The sequence below is a fragment of the Eucyclogobius newberryi genome, unplaced genomic scaffold (assembly GCF_026437365.1).
Source record: "Eucyclogobius newberryi isolate DKJ021-1_F unplaced genomic scaffold, fEucNew1.0.hap1 SCAF_13, whole genome shotgun sequence".
Classification (NCBI taxonomy): Eukaryota; Metazoa; Chordata; class Actinopteri; order Gobiiformes; family Gobiidae; genus Eucyclogobius; species Eucyclogobius newberryi.
Window position 1 is genome coordinate 4619382 of NW_027315757.1, and position 20274 is coordinate 4639655.

General features: G+C 44.1%; 1 protein-coding gene across 1 annotated transcript in view; it reads right to left on the minus strand.

Moving 5' to 3' along the window:
• Positions 1 to 20274, minus strand: part of LOC140357838 (integrin alpha-3-like) — a 175486-nt gene that overhangs the window by 36300 nt on the left and 118912 nt on the right. Inside the window, exons 17-18 of the mRNA XM_072442357.1 lie at positions 16050 to 16299; positions 1162 to 1245 (exon numbers count right to left, since the gene is read on the minus strand). Coding sequence (XP_072298458.1) covers positions 1162 to 1245; positions 16050 to 16299 — 334 coding nt within the window. The remainder of the gene's footprint in view (positions 1 to 1161; positions 1246 to 16049; positions 16300 to 20274) is intronic.

The following is a 20274-nucleotide window of genomic DNA, read 5'->3' on the forward strand; positions in this document are numbered from 1 at the left end:
GGAGGAGCTACACAACGGTTGATATTTAGAAAAGCTGCGATCAATCAACTCCATATTTGATGCCTAAATTACAGATTCTTTCAGATATCTCGTACCCGGCAAATAAAATTAAACCATCGGACCAGTGGGCTTGGATGGTAAATTTTACGATCCAAGCCCACTGGTCCCATGGTTCACAAGTCCGACTTGAATAAAACTGATGTTAATTCTACAGCATGCGCGGAACACACACAGCTCCAGCTCCAGCGCAGGCAGCGGTGGTGAGCCTGCATGCCCGGGTTCGCGCACCTGCACGGGGCTGAACAGCTGTCAGCTCCCTCCGCCGCGCGAGTGAGTGACAATTTCAATCCAACTACAAATAGTAACTTAACAGATATGCAATGACTACTACGTAATCTGTGGTGATCGTTTGGTTCCAAGTTCGAACGTTTTATCGCAGCTGTCCATCGCGCTCTTCTTTCCGGGTTTCTCTGTAGTATCCGATAGAACTTCAGATCCGTTTATCTTCCCGGTTGCTGGACCAACTGCCACACATACCTTCCCCATTTTGATTATAGTAAAGTGTGCGATATCATTCATGAGGTTTTGGGCCTCTTCGAACCGTGTTTTGTTGTAAATTGAAGCAGACAGACGCAGTATTGAATTGGCTTGTAGTGGTAAACATGATCAGCTGGACGGACAATATGGCGAAACAAGCCTCGTGTGACGTCGGGGAATGAGCTCTCCCAGTGACAATGGTGGGGGGGTTAAATTTCTTTGATCCAGGCTCGTTTAGCTGCTGTGAAATTTAAAAGTTTGTGCATGTATAATTTAGGAGGCGGTCTTTACGGGCCACGATGTCAAGCCATTGCTTAGTTAAATAATAACATAACATAATTAAGATTTACAGGAAGTTGCATAAAGACATCACATTGAGCACACCACGTTTCAGATTAGTTGTTTCAGTGGGATAATATTTGGTCATGTTAACTCTGATATATAGCTTTCAAGAATGTGAGCTCTAATGTGAGCTCTAATGTAGAGTGCTTTGGACACTTTGGACATATGAGTGAAACTTGACATGTGATTGGGCAATGACACATGTCAAGTTCAGATGATTGTGATTAATAATTGATGAGTTTAATGGTTGGTGAGGAGGAGGTCCCATTGTGGAGCTGGTACCTGCTGATTGGCCTTTAAAGGGTTTCCCAGGTCACAGAGCAGAGCCCCGCCCACCACAGCGCATTCCACGGCTTGAACTGCCCCCTGAAACAACACAGGACAGAGTTAAGAAGTAACAATCTATCAGGGTTAGTAGTGATATCATATATCCAGTATTATTGAGTGTCTGCGTGATGTCACGCAGGCACTATATGTTCTTGTATTTCACGTATTTTTTGTTATTATATACATAGGGAGGGAGTGGGAGGGAGGGAGAGAGAGAGAGAGGGAGAGAGAGAGGGAGGGAGAGAGAGGGAGGGGGAGAGAGAGAGGGAGTGGGAGGGAGAGAGAGAGAGAGGGAGGGAGGGAGGGAGAGAGAGGGAGTGGGAGGGAGGGAGGGAGAGAGAGAGAGGGAGGGAGGGAGAGAGAGGGAGTGGGAGGGAGGGAGGGAGGGAGAGGGAGGGAGAGAGAGAGAGAGAGGGAGGGAGGGAGAGGGAGGGAGGGAGAGAAAGAGAGGGAGGGAGAGAGAGGGAGGGAGAGGGAGAGAGGGTGGGAGAGGGAGAGAGGGTGGGAGGGAGAGGGAGATGGAGGGAGAGGGAGAGATGCAGACACTCCAGCAATGGCTTCAGCCATTGCAGATTTTCTAGTTTGAATTGATCTTATTGGTCCAATATGGAAAAATCCCCTGATATTTTTTCAAAGCTGAAGCAGTCTCTGTTTGGCCACATTTCCAGTTACATTCCAGTTGGTCTCAATGCATCAGACGTGTCTTTTAAGTGGGTGGTGTGGGTTTCCTCCCAGGTTCTGGTTTCCCAAAACATGCAACATAGATCTGGAGATGAGTCCCAGATGCACTGAAGGATGGGTCAAAGTGCTTATGCACGTTGTATAAAGAAGAGGAGAAGAGAGAGCGCTTCTGGTACTGGAGACATGCAGGTAGAACTCTAAAGCATGTGAACGCATGAAGCCCTATTAGGCACACTATGTTTCAGCTCTATTGGAGCCACAAAGTGGCGCAATTGAACAATAGATATTGACTTACTTTACTTTCAGAAGTAAAAAATGTCACAACAATATTGCTGTGTCACATTAGAAAAAAAATACTAAAGCACTAAAACCCAGGAAAGGCAAAACCAGTGTTTACCAGAAACCTAATTTTACTATTACTGATCGTAGCAGACCAAGGACAAACCAAATCTACCAGAACAACAGGAGGATAAGATATGAAGCAGAACAAAACCTGCTTTTGTTCTGACTATCCGGCCTTGTCTAATTTATAAATAGACCAACACCGAGCCTAAACCACATAGAACTACTCTAAAGCAGGTAAAAAAAAAGCAATAAAGGACAAAATCAAGATTATCTTAAAGATAAATGTCATTGCAACATTTGGAAAGCAAATGAAAAGCACATTTTGCAACATAGGCTACCACAAACAGAGTTAACTTTACCATTAAGTGCACTAAACAGCTCTGTCACTACTACATGTACAGAGCACCACGGGATACATTTTTTTCAACCCGCATACTTAAAAGATCCAATATTGCACAATGAAAAATATAAGCAACATACACTGCATTCCAAATTATTGTGCAAATTATATTTTTCTCTGATTTGCCAAATAGTTGGTAGAAACTGTCATCTTAATTTTCAACCTTTAGAGTACAATTTGAATATTATTGAACAAACATAATACATAATGATAACAGTGTTTTTTTTTTAATTAAAAACTAATATTTCAAACCATATTTTTGTTGTAAAGAACAGAAAATGGTCCATTAGCAGGTTGTATTCACTGAAATCAAAAGCTATTTCAATAAAAATCTTAACACACATGTCAGATTCAATGTCCGCGGGCCACGTCCGGCCCCTGAGGGGCTTATCTTTGGCCCGCATGAAAAATCTATTTACTAAGAAAGCTGGCTGGCCCACCGGTATATCGCATACAACACCATAATACTACAAATCCCATAATGCACTGCGCATGCTTCGGTACGGCCCCCCAACATGCCTAAAAATAGCTAAATGAAAAGTGGACTTTGAAAACAGCGCTTTAAAGACAGCAGAGTATATGTTTGATGTGAAGGGAAAAGCTGTGTGTCTTCTGTGCGGTGACAGTGAAGCTGTGATGAAAGAGTTACAACAGAAGAAGGCACTGTGAAACAAAGCACCAGGACAGATACAAGCGCCTGGACATGACACAAAGGCTTCAGAAGATTGAAGAGCTAAAAATAAGTCTGGTTTCACAGCAGGCTATGTTCACTAAAGCCAAATCACAAAGCGAGGCTGCTGTTAAAGCCAGTTTCCTTGTGGCAGCAGAGGTTGCAAAATCAGCCCGGCGGAGGAAAAAGTCACAGGTGAGCTGACCGCTTATCATTGTATCAAACACCAAGAATCCTTGTGTGGCAAAGCATTGAAAATGGAACATGTGATAAGCGCCATTACACGAGCGGTTAACTTTATCAGAGCCAAAGGTTTAAACCACCGCTAGTTCAAATCTTTTCTGGCAAAGTTAAGTACACACAGTATGGTGACTTGCCGTATCACACAGAGGTGCAATGGCTAAGCCAGGGAAAGGTACTGGAAAGATTTTTCGTGTTGCGTGAGAAAATATGTGAGTTAATGGAAAGTAAAGGGAAAGACACAACAGAGCTTCGAAATAAAACGTTTCCGTGTGAAATGGCGTTTTTGTGTGACATCACGAGCCACCTGAATGCGCTCAACCTGCATCTTTAGTGTCATCACTGACATATGACTGACCACGGGAAAAAATGCCAAAGTCGGCCCCGACCAAACTGAGATAAAGCCAAAAAAATGTTTTTTTCTTCAAATGTGTGATTTTCGTTTTTTTGCAGAATGTGCAAGTTGAAGTTATGAAATAGCCCCTCTGTGCTTCAGATAACACTATTGGTTGTCTTAAAAGTATACATTAAGCTGTTAAAAATGGGTAGTTTTCGGATCTTTTTCCAGCGCTCCTCGGGGCGTCACCTTATGCAATGTTGTTATTTTTGACCAATCAGCTTTGGAAGCACATGGCTACTTATTCAGCAGCAGCTACGTGTTCCTCGGAGACATTTCATTCATTTCTCCAGACTTTCTCCAGAGCTTATGATTCTACCACTACTATGTCTATAAAATGCCACAGACGAAAAGAAAGTGCCCCGGTCCTCATGGCGTGAGTCACAAGATACAATCCCTGCTATGTTGTGTTGTTTGTTCCTGCGCCAGCTCGTGGCTAACTCGGCTAGCTTGTTGTTCTCGGCCTCTGTGGCTTATTTTTCGGTGTTGTTTTGTATTTCTTGACCCGTGAGTTGTGTGGGTCGTGCGGGGTGTGCTTTTATGGTTGTTTGGTGTTAGTTTTCGTGATTTTATGTCACTTTTGGCGCTGAGTTTGGCTTGTTCCACCGGAGCCGAACGGAGCTAAGCTAAACTATGCTAAGCTGTGAGATCTGCAGCACTGGACCCCTGCATTGCATTGCAACGGAACTGAGGTACATTTACACTTAAGGATTACTTTAACGCTATGTTTCATGGTGGTCTGGTATTAGTTTTTGTGATTTTTGTCACTTTTGCCTCGGGCACCAGAGCAGACGGCGCTAAGCTATGCTATGCTGCTTCAGCTCCAGGCTTTAGTCAGCCCCGGCCTCTGCGGCGTATTTTTTGGCGTTGTTCTGTATGTCTTGACCATGGATGTATTATATTATGGTCTTGACCCATGTGGTGTGCATTATGGTGTTTTATGGTGTTAGTTTTCGTGATTTTCGTCTCTTTTTGGAGGTTACACTGGAGCCAGACGAAGCTAAGGCGCTGCTTCAGGCTGTTGTTGGTTCTTCCTGTTAGCAACTACGCTAGGCTAGCCCGTGGATTGTGTTGGTCATGCAGGGTTTGTTTGGTAATAGTTTTTGTGACTTATTGCCGGTTTTTGCGTCCGCTAAGCTGTAGCTCCAGGCTTTTGTCAGCCGTGGGCCTGAATTGCTAAATCAAACCCTATGCAGCATGTCGTCAAGTACTACATGCATAATTTCTTCAACAACTTCGGTGTTGGAAAGAAATACGTAGATCTTCATTGTGTCAACTGCAGTGGCCAAAACAAAAACTATTTCATGTTGTGGTGCTGCCTGGCATGTTGGACACAAGCTTCACTACACAATGGACATCCACTTCCTCATTGCTGGCCACACCAAATTCTCCCCTGATTGCGGCTTTGGACTTATCAAGCGAGCATACATGAAGACCAGGGTTGACACTTTGGAAGACATTGCTGAGGTTAGTTTATATTATTTGACTACTGTAATGTGTAAACATTAGCCTGGCAAAACTTCAGTGCTGCTCTCTGTTCTGCTTAAGATATTTTTCTTCTGTTCTCATTTTTTTTTAATTTTTTTTACATTGCCGCCCTTGTCATCAGGTAGTGGAAAACAGCTCACCTCAACATCCCACAGCTTGTTGGGCAGAGTGTTTGTCAAGAACTTCGACTGGCAGAAGCATCTGAGTCCCTTCTTCCAGGCTTCCAAAGATCTAGAGTTATCAGCACTTCGGGTATTTATATTGAAACTTTCAAATTGTGTTAATTGTGTTGCTTACAGCTTTGATGCCAAGAGACCAGGTGTGGTGCTTGCAAAACGTCACTGTGAAGCAGAACCTGTGGAATTTCAGATACAAACGCAATTCAGCTGTTCTGCCTCCGGTTGACAATCTCCATGTCCTGGTCCCACCTGGACTGAACATTGCTGCATGAAAAAATCAGGCCTTTCTGTGCTGACGAGGCAAAAGACATCACATGCCCAGCTCCAAGAATCAGAGCACAGGAGAATGCACAGACGAATGTGCAGAAGAGGATGCGGATGTGATCTCTGATGTAATTGGACTCTTGGATTAATACATTTTTATGATGTACTTATCACCACTTCCTATTGCACTACATAACTTTATACCTTTATATTTTATTATGTACATATCATGCTGTTTAGTGCTCAGTGTTCAATGTTTTGCTGTTTGTGTTGCACTGAATCACCTGTGAATTCTGTTTATCGACAAATGGCAATAAACACGATTCTGATTCTTTGATGCTATTCAGGGCCTTAAGTATTTCCATTTTAATATAGTAACTTCTAATTCTGATTCAAGTCCAGTTCACATCAATAACAACACTACTCTTGAGTCTTTAGTGACAGCTGTAGGGGGAAGGTGCTGTCAGTGTGACAGGGGGAGGGCTTATTTCAATGAGATGCAAATGAGCCCCCCTGTGACTCTGGGCTAACTCAGGTGAAAAACTTTGAGCCCCGTTTTCTCAGTGAAAGGTTTTGAGAGTTGTATACATTCAAATGACCACAACTTACTCAAATATTATCAGATCTACATGAGTAAGACACCATTGCATAGCTTTGAATTCTCAAATAACTCAAAATGTCTCTGGGTAGACTTGTGACTGGTTTTCATATGGTCGGTCACATATACACTCCAGTAAGGGCTTTCAGAACCAAGCTGCGCCTGTGGGAGACGCAGATGTTGCAGGATAACTTGAGCCATTTTCCGCATTGCCAAATAATGCAAGAGCAGGCCACGGCCGCCGTTCGTTTCTCTGCGATTTTGCTGATTTTGAAGCTCAAAAAACAGCTCAGTAATTGTCATGGAATTAGACATGCACCGATGCTATTCCTTAACACATAGAGAACACAATTCAACTTAGAATATGAAACGACACAGAAACATCAGACATTTGTGTGGCATGCATGGGAGAAAACGCGGGGACTGTGTCAGCCAAGCCGTTGTAAGGAGCCTGGCTGACCCTCCTGCGTCTCACCCCCGCGTCTCACCCTGTTTTTTCCCATGCTGGTTGGTTTTATTAGATATTCTGGAATAGGCGGGTCACATTTCTCATTGGTCAGCCTCACATCAAGGCACTTGGTATTTTTCCGTAGAGATCAAGCCTTGGGTAAACATTACCCAGACTCCTCTGGGTTATCACCCCCCCCTAGGGTAAACATCCTTTGGACCATCTTTACGACCCCTTCACAAACAAATGCTGTCACACACCCATTCTTCTCTTAGACTAATGATGCAGATAAAATATCACTATTATGCAGATAAAATACATCACAGAAATATACTCATATATTCACATTTTATCACAGTAATCTATTTGCACTTGACGTGGAAAGCGCACCATCTAACCTCCAAATGGAGCTGATCGACCTCTAATCTAGTGACACACTGAGGGTAAAATATGTGGGGGCTGCAGAGTTTTCATGACAGAAAACTGACCCAGCAACTCAACACCTTCCACTGTAGATTTGACACCCCCTCCCCCACTGTGGCCACCTCTGCCAACCCAACCCTGGTCCCCCCACCTCCCCCACCCCTCTCACAGTTCAGGAACAAGATGTGTGCAGACTATTTCGGAAATCCAACCCTCGAAAAGCGCTGGACCAGACTGTGTCACCCCGGCCACCTTAAGACACTGTGCAGGTGAGATGGCCCCTGTCTTCACTGGCATTTTTAACACATCCCTGCAGTCATGCCATTTCCCAGCCTGCTTCAAGTCGTCCATCATTGTCCCTGTCCCCAAGAAGCCCCGGATCACTGGACTTAATGACTACAGACCTGTGGCGCTGACGTCTGTAGTCATCAAGTCATTTGAGCGCCTGGTCCTCCCCCACCTCAAGTCCTTCACCTCCGCTCTGCTGGACCCCCTGCAGTTCGCCTACAGAGCCAACAGGTCTGTGGATGACACAATCAACCTGGTACTCCACTTCACCCTACAGCATCTGGACTCCCCGGGAACCTACGCCAGGATCCTGTTTGTGGACTTCAGCTCTGCATTCAACACCATCCTCTCTGCTCTGCTCCAGGACAAGCTCTCCCAGCTCAACGTCCCTGTCGTCATAAGGCGCTGGTACAGCTGGCAGCCCGGTGTAAACGCTCTCTCTTCTTTCTCACACTTATTGTGCTTTATCTCCTATATTTTGTAAATATAGTTAGTATATTTTTTCTATTTTACTGTACGATAGGGACACGCGCTGGAATATTTTTTTTAATTCAACTGTTTTTGACTTTTTTCGGCTGGATTTGAGCGTTTTTCGTTGCGTTCGTTCTGTTGTTGTGACGTGAGCTAGCTCCGAGCGAGCCCACCAGCCCCCCCCCCCGCGCCCTCCGGCCGCCTCTAAAGTACGGCGTGTCGTCGGTACACGTTTATATACACGTTTATATGAAAGAGGAACTTAACGAACGATCGGGACACGCACTGGAATCGCTTTAAATTAACTTGTTTTGACTTGATTCGACTGGATTGAGTGTTTTCGTCGTGTCGTTGCGATGTGTTTTGGCTCTGAGTCCCCCGGCTCCGGCCCCGCCCCCCGGCTCCGGCCCCGCCCCCCGGCCGGCGCCGTACCGCGTTTACACAAAGGAGGAACTCATGAAACTGCGGAGAACAGTCGTCTTACCCGGAGATCGTCACGTTATCCCGTCGCAATACTGACCTAACCTAATACTGATGTGCAATTCTGTCATATGTGCAATTGCTTTTGGAATTCATGTGCAATTCATGTGCAATTACTGTGAAATTCATGTGCAATCTATGTGCTGTCGTGACACATATTCATGTGCAATTACTGTCGTGATCACATGCAATGGTATTTATGTATTTATTTGTCCGTGGGAGTTTTTATTTATTTGTAGGAGATCTTCTACTGGAAGTGTTTTTCAGACTTCCTATAAGTGATCTGTTCTTCTGGATCTACCTCTGTATCTACCTGCGTTGCACCAATGAAATTTCCCCATGTGGGACAATAAAGGAATATCTTATCTTATCTTATCTTATCTTATCTTGTCTCCACCTGCAGGGGAGCACTGACTTCCTGACGGATCTGAGGCAGTGCATGCGGCTGGGGAAGAATGTCTCAGCACAGGAGCTCCACAGGGCTGTGTACTTTCTCCCCTGCTCTTCTCCCTTTACACAAACTGCTGCACCTCCAGCAACAACTCTGTAAAACTAATTAAGTTTGCGGACGACACCAGGCTCATCTCGGACGGGGATTAATCTGTCTACAGGAGGGAGGTGGACCGGCTGGTGTCCTGGTGCAACGGTAACAACCTGGTGTTCAACGCCCAGAAGACAGTGGAGATGATCGTGGACTTCAGGAAAGTCAAAGCCCCCCAGCCCCCCCTCACCATCTCAGACTCCCCCATCTCCACTGTGGACTCCCTCCGCTTTCTATGTATCATCATCACCCGGGACCTCAAGTGGGGGCCCACCATCAGCTCCCTCATCAAGAAGGCCCAGCAGAGGAAGTACTTCCTGCAGCTGAGGAAAGCAAAGCTGCCAGCGGAGATGATGGTGCAGTTCTACAAGGCCATCATTGAGTCCATCCTCACCTCCTCTATCCCCGTATGGTACTCTGGAGCCACAGCCAGGGACAAACAGAGACTACAGCGCATTTTGCGCTCTGCTGAGAAGGTGATCGGCTGCAGACTTTCATCTTTGCAGGACCTGTATGTCTCCAAGGCTCTGGAACGTGCAGGTCGGATCACCCTGGACACGGACTATTTGAGCCACTCCCCTCAGGCAGGAGGCTACGGTCCATCCGGACCAGAACCTCCCGTCACAAGAACAGTTTCTTTCCCTCTGCCGTTGGACTCATGAACACTGCCTAAGCACCTTGCACTCACTGCACTGTTCACTTCTTAATGCACTACATATTTTATTTATGTACATATCGTGCCTATTTCTAATCTTATTTTAACTTTACTTACTTATTTTTTATATATCTGGTAGCTATTCATTGTTCATTGTTTTGTATTCATTGTTCAATGTTTTGTTGTTTGTGTTGCATCAAATCACCAGGACAAGTACCTATGTTTGTGAATTTTGCTCATTGACAATGTCAATAAACCGTATTCTGATTCTGATTCAGAAAATGTTTTTGATAACTCAAACAGTTGCTGCGAGAATTGAATTTATTATTTTATTTGTTGTTTGAATTTTATATTTATTTTGTAATTAATGTTTTATACAGTATTAGTACATTTTATACAGGGAATATAGTATATTTTATACAGGGAGTATAGTCTCTATACAGGGAACTATACTCTGAGTATAGTCTATACGGGAGTATAGTCTAATAGAGATTTTATTAGTTTAGACAATCAGTTGGATTGATAATTTTTAATTTAGTTAATTTTCTGTTTCTGTAATGCATTTTTCCTGCTGTGTGAAGCACTTTGAATTGCCTTGTGCATGAAATGTGCTCTACAAATAAACTTGCCTTGCCTATAGCCTTCATAGCTCTAGGTTCAATATAAGCAAGTGTTTTAACAAGTTTTCGATAAACGTTGAACCCTTGACTTATTAGCATTTTTCTTTTTTTATTGGCCCACAGTGTATTTGAATTTGATACCTCATATGAACATAGAAGCACTTATTTGACAGGAGCTTCACAATTCTTGCATCCATTGAACTTGTGAGTTTGTGGAGAGTTTCTGCTTGAATTTCTTGCAGGATGTCAGAATATCCTCCCAGAGCTGCTGTTTGGATGTGAACTGCCTCTCGCCCTCATAGATCTTTGGCTTGAGGATGCTCCAAAGGTTCTCAATAGAGTTGAGGTCAGGGGAGGATGGGAGCCACACCATAAGTTACTCTTCTTTTATGTCCATAGCAGCCACGATGCAAAGGGATTTCTTGCAGCATGAGATGGTGCATTGTCATGCATGAAGATGATTTTGTTACGGAAAGCACGGTTCTTCTTTTTGTACCATGGAAGAAAGTGGTCAGTCAGAAACACCACATACTTAAAATGGCCCACCAGCTCTCTCCCCATGATTCTTGCTCAAAACATGACTCCGCCTCCTCATTGCTTACGTCGTAGCCTTGTTGGGACATGACGGCCGTCCACCAACCATCCACCACTCCACCCATCTGGACCATCCAGGGTATCCAGGGCACTCATAAGTGAACAAGACTGTTTGAAAATGAGTCTTCATATATTTCTGGGCCACTGGAGCCGTTTCTGCTGGTGAACATTGGTTAAGGGCCAAATAGAAGGTTTATGCAGAACTGCAAGCTTCAGGAGGATCTACACCTTGATGTTTGTGGGACTCCAGAGACACGAGTAGCTTCAAATACCCATTTGCTGCTTTGTAATGACATTTTAGCAGCTGCTCTTTTAATCCCATGTATTTGTCTGGCAGAAACCTTCCTCATTGTGCCTTTATCTGTACCAGTGTGTTCTGAATCAGCTACAAATCTCTTAATAATACGATGATCACACTAATGTTTTTGTGAACAATTTAAGATTTTCATACCTTGTTGAAAGCATTCAACTATTTCACGCTTCTCAGCACTAGAGAGATCCTTTTTCTTTCACATATTGCTTGAAATTGGTGGTCTGCTTAATAATATGGAACGTCCCTTTTAAAGTTTTTCTACTTGGCATTCTAATTGGCACAGGTGTCTGAGAATTATTTCACTGACCCAAAGAGCCCCGAGAATACCATCCACTTGGAAACAAACATAAGTTCCCTTTATGAAATTTAAACACATGCATAATAATTGGGAATGTGTAATGATATGGACAATGCGGCACTGAAGGAAGAATACAATTTGCAAATGAATGAAAAATATAGGACTGATTGATATCTGGAGGGTACATGCCAATATACCAATTTCTCAAAGAAATATAAATTCAATTCAATTTATATTTGAAACGCCCAAAATCACAACAGCTGTTGCCTCAGAGGGCGACAGTGAAAAACAGATTAAACAATGTTCATTGGGACTTGGCAATGTCCCAGCATCCTGTGTCCTTCGACAAATGTCCCAAGTTCCCCTGTCCTTAGACCCTCCTTCTCGGCCAGGAAAAACTACCAAAACTCTACCAAAAAAGAAACCTAGAAGAGTTCCACAGTGAAGGAGAGATCTGACTCCTACAGACGGACAGGCGGACGTAAGATGCACAGTGGAGCATATTCTGGGTCACACCAGTACAGCAACGCTCTGATAAGAGCTGAAACTGAGCTGTCATTTTTCAAGCAAGGTAACCCCAACCTACTTTTTCTTTTGATAAGTGATGGTGCGTCCTAACCACCCTGTCATTTTCCCACCCGGTGTACTTTCCCAGCTTTCCTGAGAGAGCCATGTTCAAGAGTACCGTGCCTGGTTCGCGCACGGTGCGCTCTTGGCGTTTGCGGAGCGCCTGGTTAACTTGCAACATGGCCTTTCACTTCCCCAAACTGTTTCCCCACTGCCTGGACACTTTTCCCGGTGTAGATTGTTCGAGGGTGCACACTTGGCGCCTACACACCACACTCACCTGCTGAGAAGGTGATCGGCTGCAGACTTCCATCTCTGCAGGATCTGTACGTCTCCAGGGCTCTGGGATGAACAGGTCGGATCACAGCTGACCTTTCTCACCCTGGACATGGACTATTTGAGCCACTCCCGTCAGGCAAGAGGCTACGGTCCATTCGGACCAGAACCTCCCGACACAAGAACAGTTTCTTTCCCTCTGCTGTTTGACTCATGAACACCTGTCACTTTAACTATAATTTAATCAAACACTCACTGCACTGTTCACTTTCTGCACTACATCTGTAAATTCAACTGTAAAATGTGTGTACATTGTAAGTCTATTATTATTTTTATTTATCCTATAGTAGATTTAGATTGTTTTTTCTGTTTGATTTAATGTAGGTTGTTTTATCATTGGTCATTGTTTTATGTTGCACCGAATCACCAAAGCAAGTTCCTATGTTCTGAATTCTGCTATGAATTCTGTTCATTGGCAATAGCAATAATCCTTTTCTGATTCTGATAGTGTTGGCTCTGTTGGCTCTGTAGGCGAACTGCAGGGGGTCCAGCAGGGAGGAGGTGAGGGACTTGAGGTGGGAGAGGACCAGGCGCTCAAATAACTTCATGACTACAGACGTCAGCGCCACAGGTCTATAGTCATTAAGTCCAGTAATCCGGGGCTTCTTGGGGACAGGGACAATGATGGACGACTTGAAGCAGGCTGGGACAGGGCATGACTCCAGGGAGGTGTTAAAATTTATGTGAAGATGGGGGTTTTCAAAGACATGTACGTATGTCTCAATGGAGAACCCCAAAATGACACGTTTGGAGGTATATTTTGGGGGAAATGTAACATGTTCCTTCATAACACCATGTCAAACTATCCACTATTCACAAGGAAATTCCAACTGCTGGAGAAAATGTGGTGGCCAGTGTGGGAAGATGGACTCAGATTCAGGACGATGCTGCACAGTTTAACCTGTTTCCCTATATGCAATAAATAAAGACTTGAAAACAATCCTCGCCTCTGGGTCTATTCATAGACTAAAACTTCAACAATAGAAGGTCCGGAAACACGGACTCCAGGATCCACACAGGTCTTAGATTGTTTCTGCAAGACCTGGACTCCAGATCCTGCAGCTTGCTCTTCATAGCCTTGTTCTCTGTGGTGCTTTGCCATACGTCTGTGTACTCGGTGCTTTCTGGGCTGTCATATCCATCTATCTAATTTTATTGGTGGAGCAGTTTTGGCCTTTACCGCAGCTCTCATTGCACCTTATACTGCAACGCAGTGAGCATCTCCAACACCCATTTAAGTGTAATGTCTCCACTATCTCCCGGACCTGCACCGTGGAGAACTTCTTAAAGTTTCTTGCTCCTTGTTTTTCTGGGGGTTTTGCAGGAGAAATGCTTTCAGACCAAAGTCTGCAGTCCATCTTTCTTAACCCGACCCATGGGACAATCCCAATATCACTAATTCAGAGCTGTCTGTCCCTACCTTGCAGTTGCAGGTCAAGGACATTAAATCTAATGACAAAGCCTGGAAATTCGATGTCACTGCACATAATGTTCTATGTTAATGAGCAGTGACATGCACGTGCCCCACCTGCATGTCACATTCACCACAAATCATCAATTAAGATTTTATTTATTGGTCTGCAGCATTGCATGTTTGTAGATTAACTGGGGCTCTCTGGCCTGCCATAAACAGCAGCAAAGATGCAGCAAAGCACAACAGAGCGTTGCCTTGCGCTGCCCTGCAAATGTGTAACATGGCAGAAGCAACATGAAAACACTGTAACAATATATTGTAGGGTCTCAAACTACATGTATTCAGTTTATGATTAAGGAAGATTTCTTAGCAGAAGCGAGACAAGACGGGGCACCAGGGTAAAACCCAAAGAGCTAAGATACGGTCCTTAATCGCGCTCGTTAAAAAGGTCTGAAGGGTGTTTCACGATTCAGGGACTTACACATAGTCTAATCAAACAAACAATAGTCAATAACTCTTTCGTGTAGTTTATTTATCAAAAGGGTAATCAAAACACCGGAGCAGAAATGCGCACAGGTAAATCACAGGTGATGTTATATCAGATTTAACAGCAGATTTCATGCAGATAATGTTAAACCAGGGTTTTGCCTTTGATAACCAAACGTGTCTATGCTAATCTATATCAAAAAGAGGGAAAGTGAGAAGCTAAAGGGAGGAGGAACAGCTGAGCTCTACCCAAATCACGCCACAAAGACCGCACAATGGACTCGGCTTACGGTTCTGTAGAGACTCGGTCCAACTGGTCCTTGTCCGCGGACGAGGTCCGGAGCGAGGCGTCGCGTGGAGCGGTGTGGCGGCGAAGGTTCGTGAAGCGGGCGGCGGCCGTGGAGCTGGCGGCGGTCGGGGAGCGAGGCATCGCGTGGAGCGGAGGAGGCTGCGACGTGCTGTAGGGTCCTTGGCGCCGGGGAGCGGTGTGCTGCGCAGGGGAGCGAGGGGTCGCGTGGAGCGGTGTGCTGCGACCTCCTTGAAGCGGCGGCGGCAGCGGAGGCGATGTCGGGGAGTTCCTTAGCGGTAGAATGCTTTAGCGGCGTGTTAGCTCCTCACGCGGCCTTTACTCAGATGAGGACGTAGCGCTGATCCACGTAAACGGCGTAGATTACTTCAAAAAGAAAAGAAACGAAGTAGCAAAGAAAGTCTCTGTCCGGTTTAGTGCTTAAGCGTAGTTCCAGGTAGTTCCAGGTAGTTCCAGGTAGTTCCAGGTGGTTTCAGGTGGTTTCAGAGTCCTGGGCTGGCATGGCCTTGTCGACCACGTGACGGACGGATTTTGTTGAGACAAAGGAAAAGTGAAAGGCCTGTCCGTGGAGACAGCTTTCAGAGAGAAGACAAAGGCGATGAGAAGAAAAGAACAAGAGGAGAACAAAGAGAGCGTTTCTAGCTTGGAGCGTCCTTTTGATACCTGGCCCGCAGGGCATGCTGGGAGCAAAAGGGGCGGGCGCTACTGCGAAAACTTCCTGTTTAACATTTTCCTGACCGAGAAAATAAAACTGGAGTAACGTAAATAATAATGGCAAAAACATTGAACCCTGTTTTAACATTTACACGTTAAACACTTTTGGGCAGTTTGTACACATTATTTCTTGAGGTAGATACATTTTACATCTTCTTTCACCTGTGAAAGCATTGGGAATATGAAACCTTAAACAGTGGAAAAATACGTAACACAAGGTGAAACATGCGGTGTACGGAGTTGATTCGGACAAACATTCATGGCATAATCACATAAAACATAGTTCATCGGGGCGTCCTCCTGTAAGACTGTGGGGGAGAAGATCATTTATCACACAAGTCACAGCGGCTCCCCTGCGGTGAGGGACGGAGGGAGAACGAAAAACTCCCAATGTTCAAAGAGAGATTTTCTGTTATCTGGCCGTGGAATGTCCATCTCCATTCCCCTACAATATTCATATTCATCGGAAAGTGGGACGCAGACTCAATAGACTCTATAGAAGCTATAAAAGTTCAAATATAATATATAATAATATATATAATTTATATTTATATGAACAAAGCAAACATTGTTTATCGGCCACAACAGAAAGTCAAAGTATCAAGTAAAAAAAGCAAAAATTGTACCTTAACCCGCACTCCAGAGTAGACTAGAGAGCGTGGGATGGTGACGTTCAGGGCCACATTGTGGGCATCCTCAGCGGGTCTCCATGGCGACAGGACATTGTAAGTGTTGTCTATAGGTCGCCACGGAGATGAGACATTGTGGGTGTGATTGAAAGGTTTCCATGGTAAAGGCAGGTTGGTGACGTTGACGTGTAGCAGCAGCAGGTTCAGACTGGAGTCCAGAACCAGCCGCTGGTGCCCCTTGGACATACTGAGAAACAGTACAAAGTGTTAGGGGGGACAAAAACAAATTAAAGCCGCAAGCGGCATCCAACGGCCCTCGCGGGCCGCCGGCCTTCCGACTCTGCGCTTTCGACTTGATAAAGATGGCGCCCTTATTGTGTTTAATAAAAAAAGAACTTGACAGACGGCGACACATTGGACATGACCAATCCAGTGCAAATCAACACAAGTGTCAGTCAAATTTGCTGCTCCACCGCACAGAGACCGTAGCACTTAGAATATAAATATGGATAACTTTTGATGCCCCGCTTGTGTAAATGATATTTCCCAAAGTAAAGCTTGATCGGGCTATTGCCCACGGAGGAGTTTGTTAAAGTGTGAAGCGTAAATGTGAACATTTCAAAGATTTGGTGTTTTCCCATTTGTGACAGTATATTTGCAGCTCCACGGCACAGAGACCGTAGCACTTAAAATCAAAATATGGATAGCTTTTGATGCCCCGCTTGTGTAGATAATTTCCCCCAAATATGAGCTTGATCTGGCAATCGCCCTGGGAGGAGTTCGTTAAAGTGTGAAGCGTAAAAATGTGGTCATTTTAGAGATTTCGCTGTTTTCCCATTTCTGACATATATTTGCGGGTCCGCCACACAGAGACCGTAGCACTTAGAATCAAAATATGGACAAGTTTTGATGCCCCGCTTGTGTAGATGATATTTCCCAAATATGAACTTGATCGGACAATCGCCCTAGGAGGAGTTTGTTAAAGTGTGAAGTGTAAAAATGTGGTGATTTGACCGATTCTGCGATTTTCCCACAAGGATAACATGGGATGTTTCTGTCATCGCTACGGTTACGCCGTACAAAATATGACTTTGGCTCTCATACTTTTATGATCAGGATGGCAAATTAGAATTTTGTTTAAAATATCATGTCATTTGGAAAAAAACTATTGTTTCTAGGCCACTCTGAAGGCCAAATAGTCAGAATTCTGGGAAACGTTTGCGGCTCCGTCGCACAGAAACCGTAAATGTTATCCTTAAAATTTGGATAACTTTAGATACCCCCTTGTCTAGAGGACGTACACCGATTTTGAGGTTGGTGGGCAAAACGCACTAGGAGGAGTTCGTTAAAGTGTGAAGCGTAAAAATGTGGTCATTTTAGAGATTTCGCAGTTTTTCCATTTCTGACATATATTTGCGGGTCCGCCACACAGAGACCGTAGCACATAGAATCAAAATATGGATTAGTTTTGATGCCCCGCTTGTGTAGATGATATTCTCCAAATATGAACTTGATCGGACAATCGCCCTAGGAGGAGTTCGTTAAAGTGTGAAGCGTAAAAATGTGGTGATTTGAGCGATTCTACGATTTTCCCATAAGGATAACATGGGATGTTTCTGTCATCGCTACGGTTAAGCCGTACAAAATATGACTTTGGCTCTCATACTTTTATGATCAGGATGGCAAATTAGAATTTTGTTCAAAATATCATGTCATTTGGAAAAACTCCTAGGCTTTATAGGCCACTCTGAAGGCCAAATAGTCTGGGAAACGTTTGCGGCTCCGTCGCACAGAGACCGTAAAAGTTATCCTTAAAATTTGGATAACTTTAGATACACCACTTGTCTAGAGGACGTACACCGATTTTGAGGTTGGTGGGCAAAACGCACTAGGAGGAGTTCGTTAAAGTGTAAAACATAAAAATGTGGTAATTTGAGAGATTTTGTGGTTTTCCCATAGGGATAACATGGGAGGTTTCTGTCATCGCTACGACTACGCCGTAAAAATTTAGGCATTTTTGTGATTGGCTTTTGTGATCGGGACGGCAAAATAGAATTTTGGGTAAAGTTTAGACAATTTTGGTAAAACTAATTTTTGACCTTCAATGTTAATTTAAAGGTCACTCTGTAGGGGGCGCTATCGCGGCCATTTCAATTTTGTCATCCTAAACTGGTCCAAACTAGAAAGTTTAACAACTGATTCAAATTTGGTCCTAATCGGACTGGTTTTTATCAAATGGGAGCAATTTTTAGACCTGCAATATTCCAAAATAAGTTGTCCAACTTTGTGGCTGCGCCGCACACAGACCGTAAAAGGTATCTCAAAAAATTGGATAACTTTAGATGCCCCACTTGTCCAGAGAACGTACGCCGATTTTGAAGTCGGTGGGCAAAACGCCCTAGGAGGAGTTCATCAAAGTTTGATGTGAACAAAATGGCTAACACAGCGTGTTTTCATTTTCAAAGGAAGATGGCGGCCATAGGGTAAGTCTGGGGGCATGGCCACAATAATATTTTTTTTTTGTCATCACGAGAGGAATGCGTGTCCCGAATTGCGTAGCTTTACGCCAAAGTTGACCTCGGGGTGTCTCCCATAGGCGCAATGTATTTTGACTTTTGTCGGTGGCGCTGTCGCGCCATTTTTTGAGAAAAAAAAAATGGCTCAGAAAAAATAAAATTTTTCGCTGATTCTGAATTTTGGGCAAAATTTGGTGAGTTTTTGAGCATGTTCAGGGGGTCAAATTAGAGTTCAAAGTGCTGAAGAAGAACAAGAAAAATAATTAAAGCCGCAAGCGGCATCCAACGGCCCTCGCGGGCCGCCGGCCTTCCGACTCTGCTCTCTGCATTTTACAGAGATGGCGCTAACGCAATTATCTAAGAACTAAGACAGCGACACATTGGACATGTGGACAACCAGTGCAAATGAACACAAATGTCGGTCAAATGTGCAGCTCCAGCGCACAGAGACCGTGACACTTGGAATAAAAATATGGATAACTTTTGATGCTCCGCTTGTGTAGATTATTTTTCCCAAATATGAGCTTGATCGAGCTATTGCCCACAGAGGACTTCATTAAAGTGTGAAGCATAAATGTGAACATTTCAAGGATTTGGCGTTTTTCCCATTTGTGACAGTATATTTGCAGCTCCACGGCACAGAGACCGTAGCACTTAAAATCAAAATATGGATAACTTTTGATGCCCCATTTGTGTAGATGATTTCCCCAAATATGAGCTTGATCGGGCAATCGGCCTAGGAGGAGTTGGTGAAAGTGTGAAGCGTGAAAATGTGGTCATTTTAGAGATTTCGCTGTTTTCCCATTTCTGACATATATTTGCGGGTCCGCCACACAGAGACCGTAGCACTTAGAATCAAAATATGGGTAAGTTTTGATGGCCCGCTTGTGTAGATGATTTTCCCCAAATATGAGCTTGATCGGACAATCGCCCTAGGAGGAGTTTGTTAAAGTGTGAAGTGTAAAAATGTGGTGATTTGAGCGATTCTACGATTTTCCCACAAGGATAACATGGGATGTTTCTGTCAACGCTACGGTTACGCCGTACAAAATATGACTTTGGCTCTCATACTTGTATGATCAGGATGGCAAATTAGAATTTAGTGCAAAATGTCATGTCATTTGGAAAAACTCTATTGTTTATAGGCCACTCTGAAGGCCAAATAGTCAGAATTCTGGGAAACGTTTGCGGCTCCGTCGCACAGAGACCGTAAAAGTTATCCTTAAAATTTGGATAACTTTAGATGCCCCACTTGTCTAGAGGACGTACACCGATTTTGAGGTTGGTGGGCAAAACGCACTAGGAGGAGTTCGTTGAAGTGTAAAACATAAAAATGTGGTAATTTGAGAGATTTGGTGGTTTTCCCATAGGGATAACATGGGAGGTTTCTGTCATCGCTACGACTACGCCGTAAAAATTTAGGCATTTTTGTGATTGGCTTTTGTGATCGGGACGGCAAAATAGAATTTTGGGTAAAGTTTAGACAATTTTGGTAAAACTAATTTTTGACCTTCAATGTTAATTTAAAGGTCACTCTGTAGGGGGCGCTATCGCGGCCATTTCAATTTTGTCAGCCTAAACTGGTCCAAACTAGAAAGTTTAACAACTGATTCAAATTTGGTCCTAATCGGACTGGTTTTGATCAAATGGGAGCAATTTTTAGATCTGCAATATTCCAAAATAAGTTGTCCAACTTTGCGGCTGCG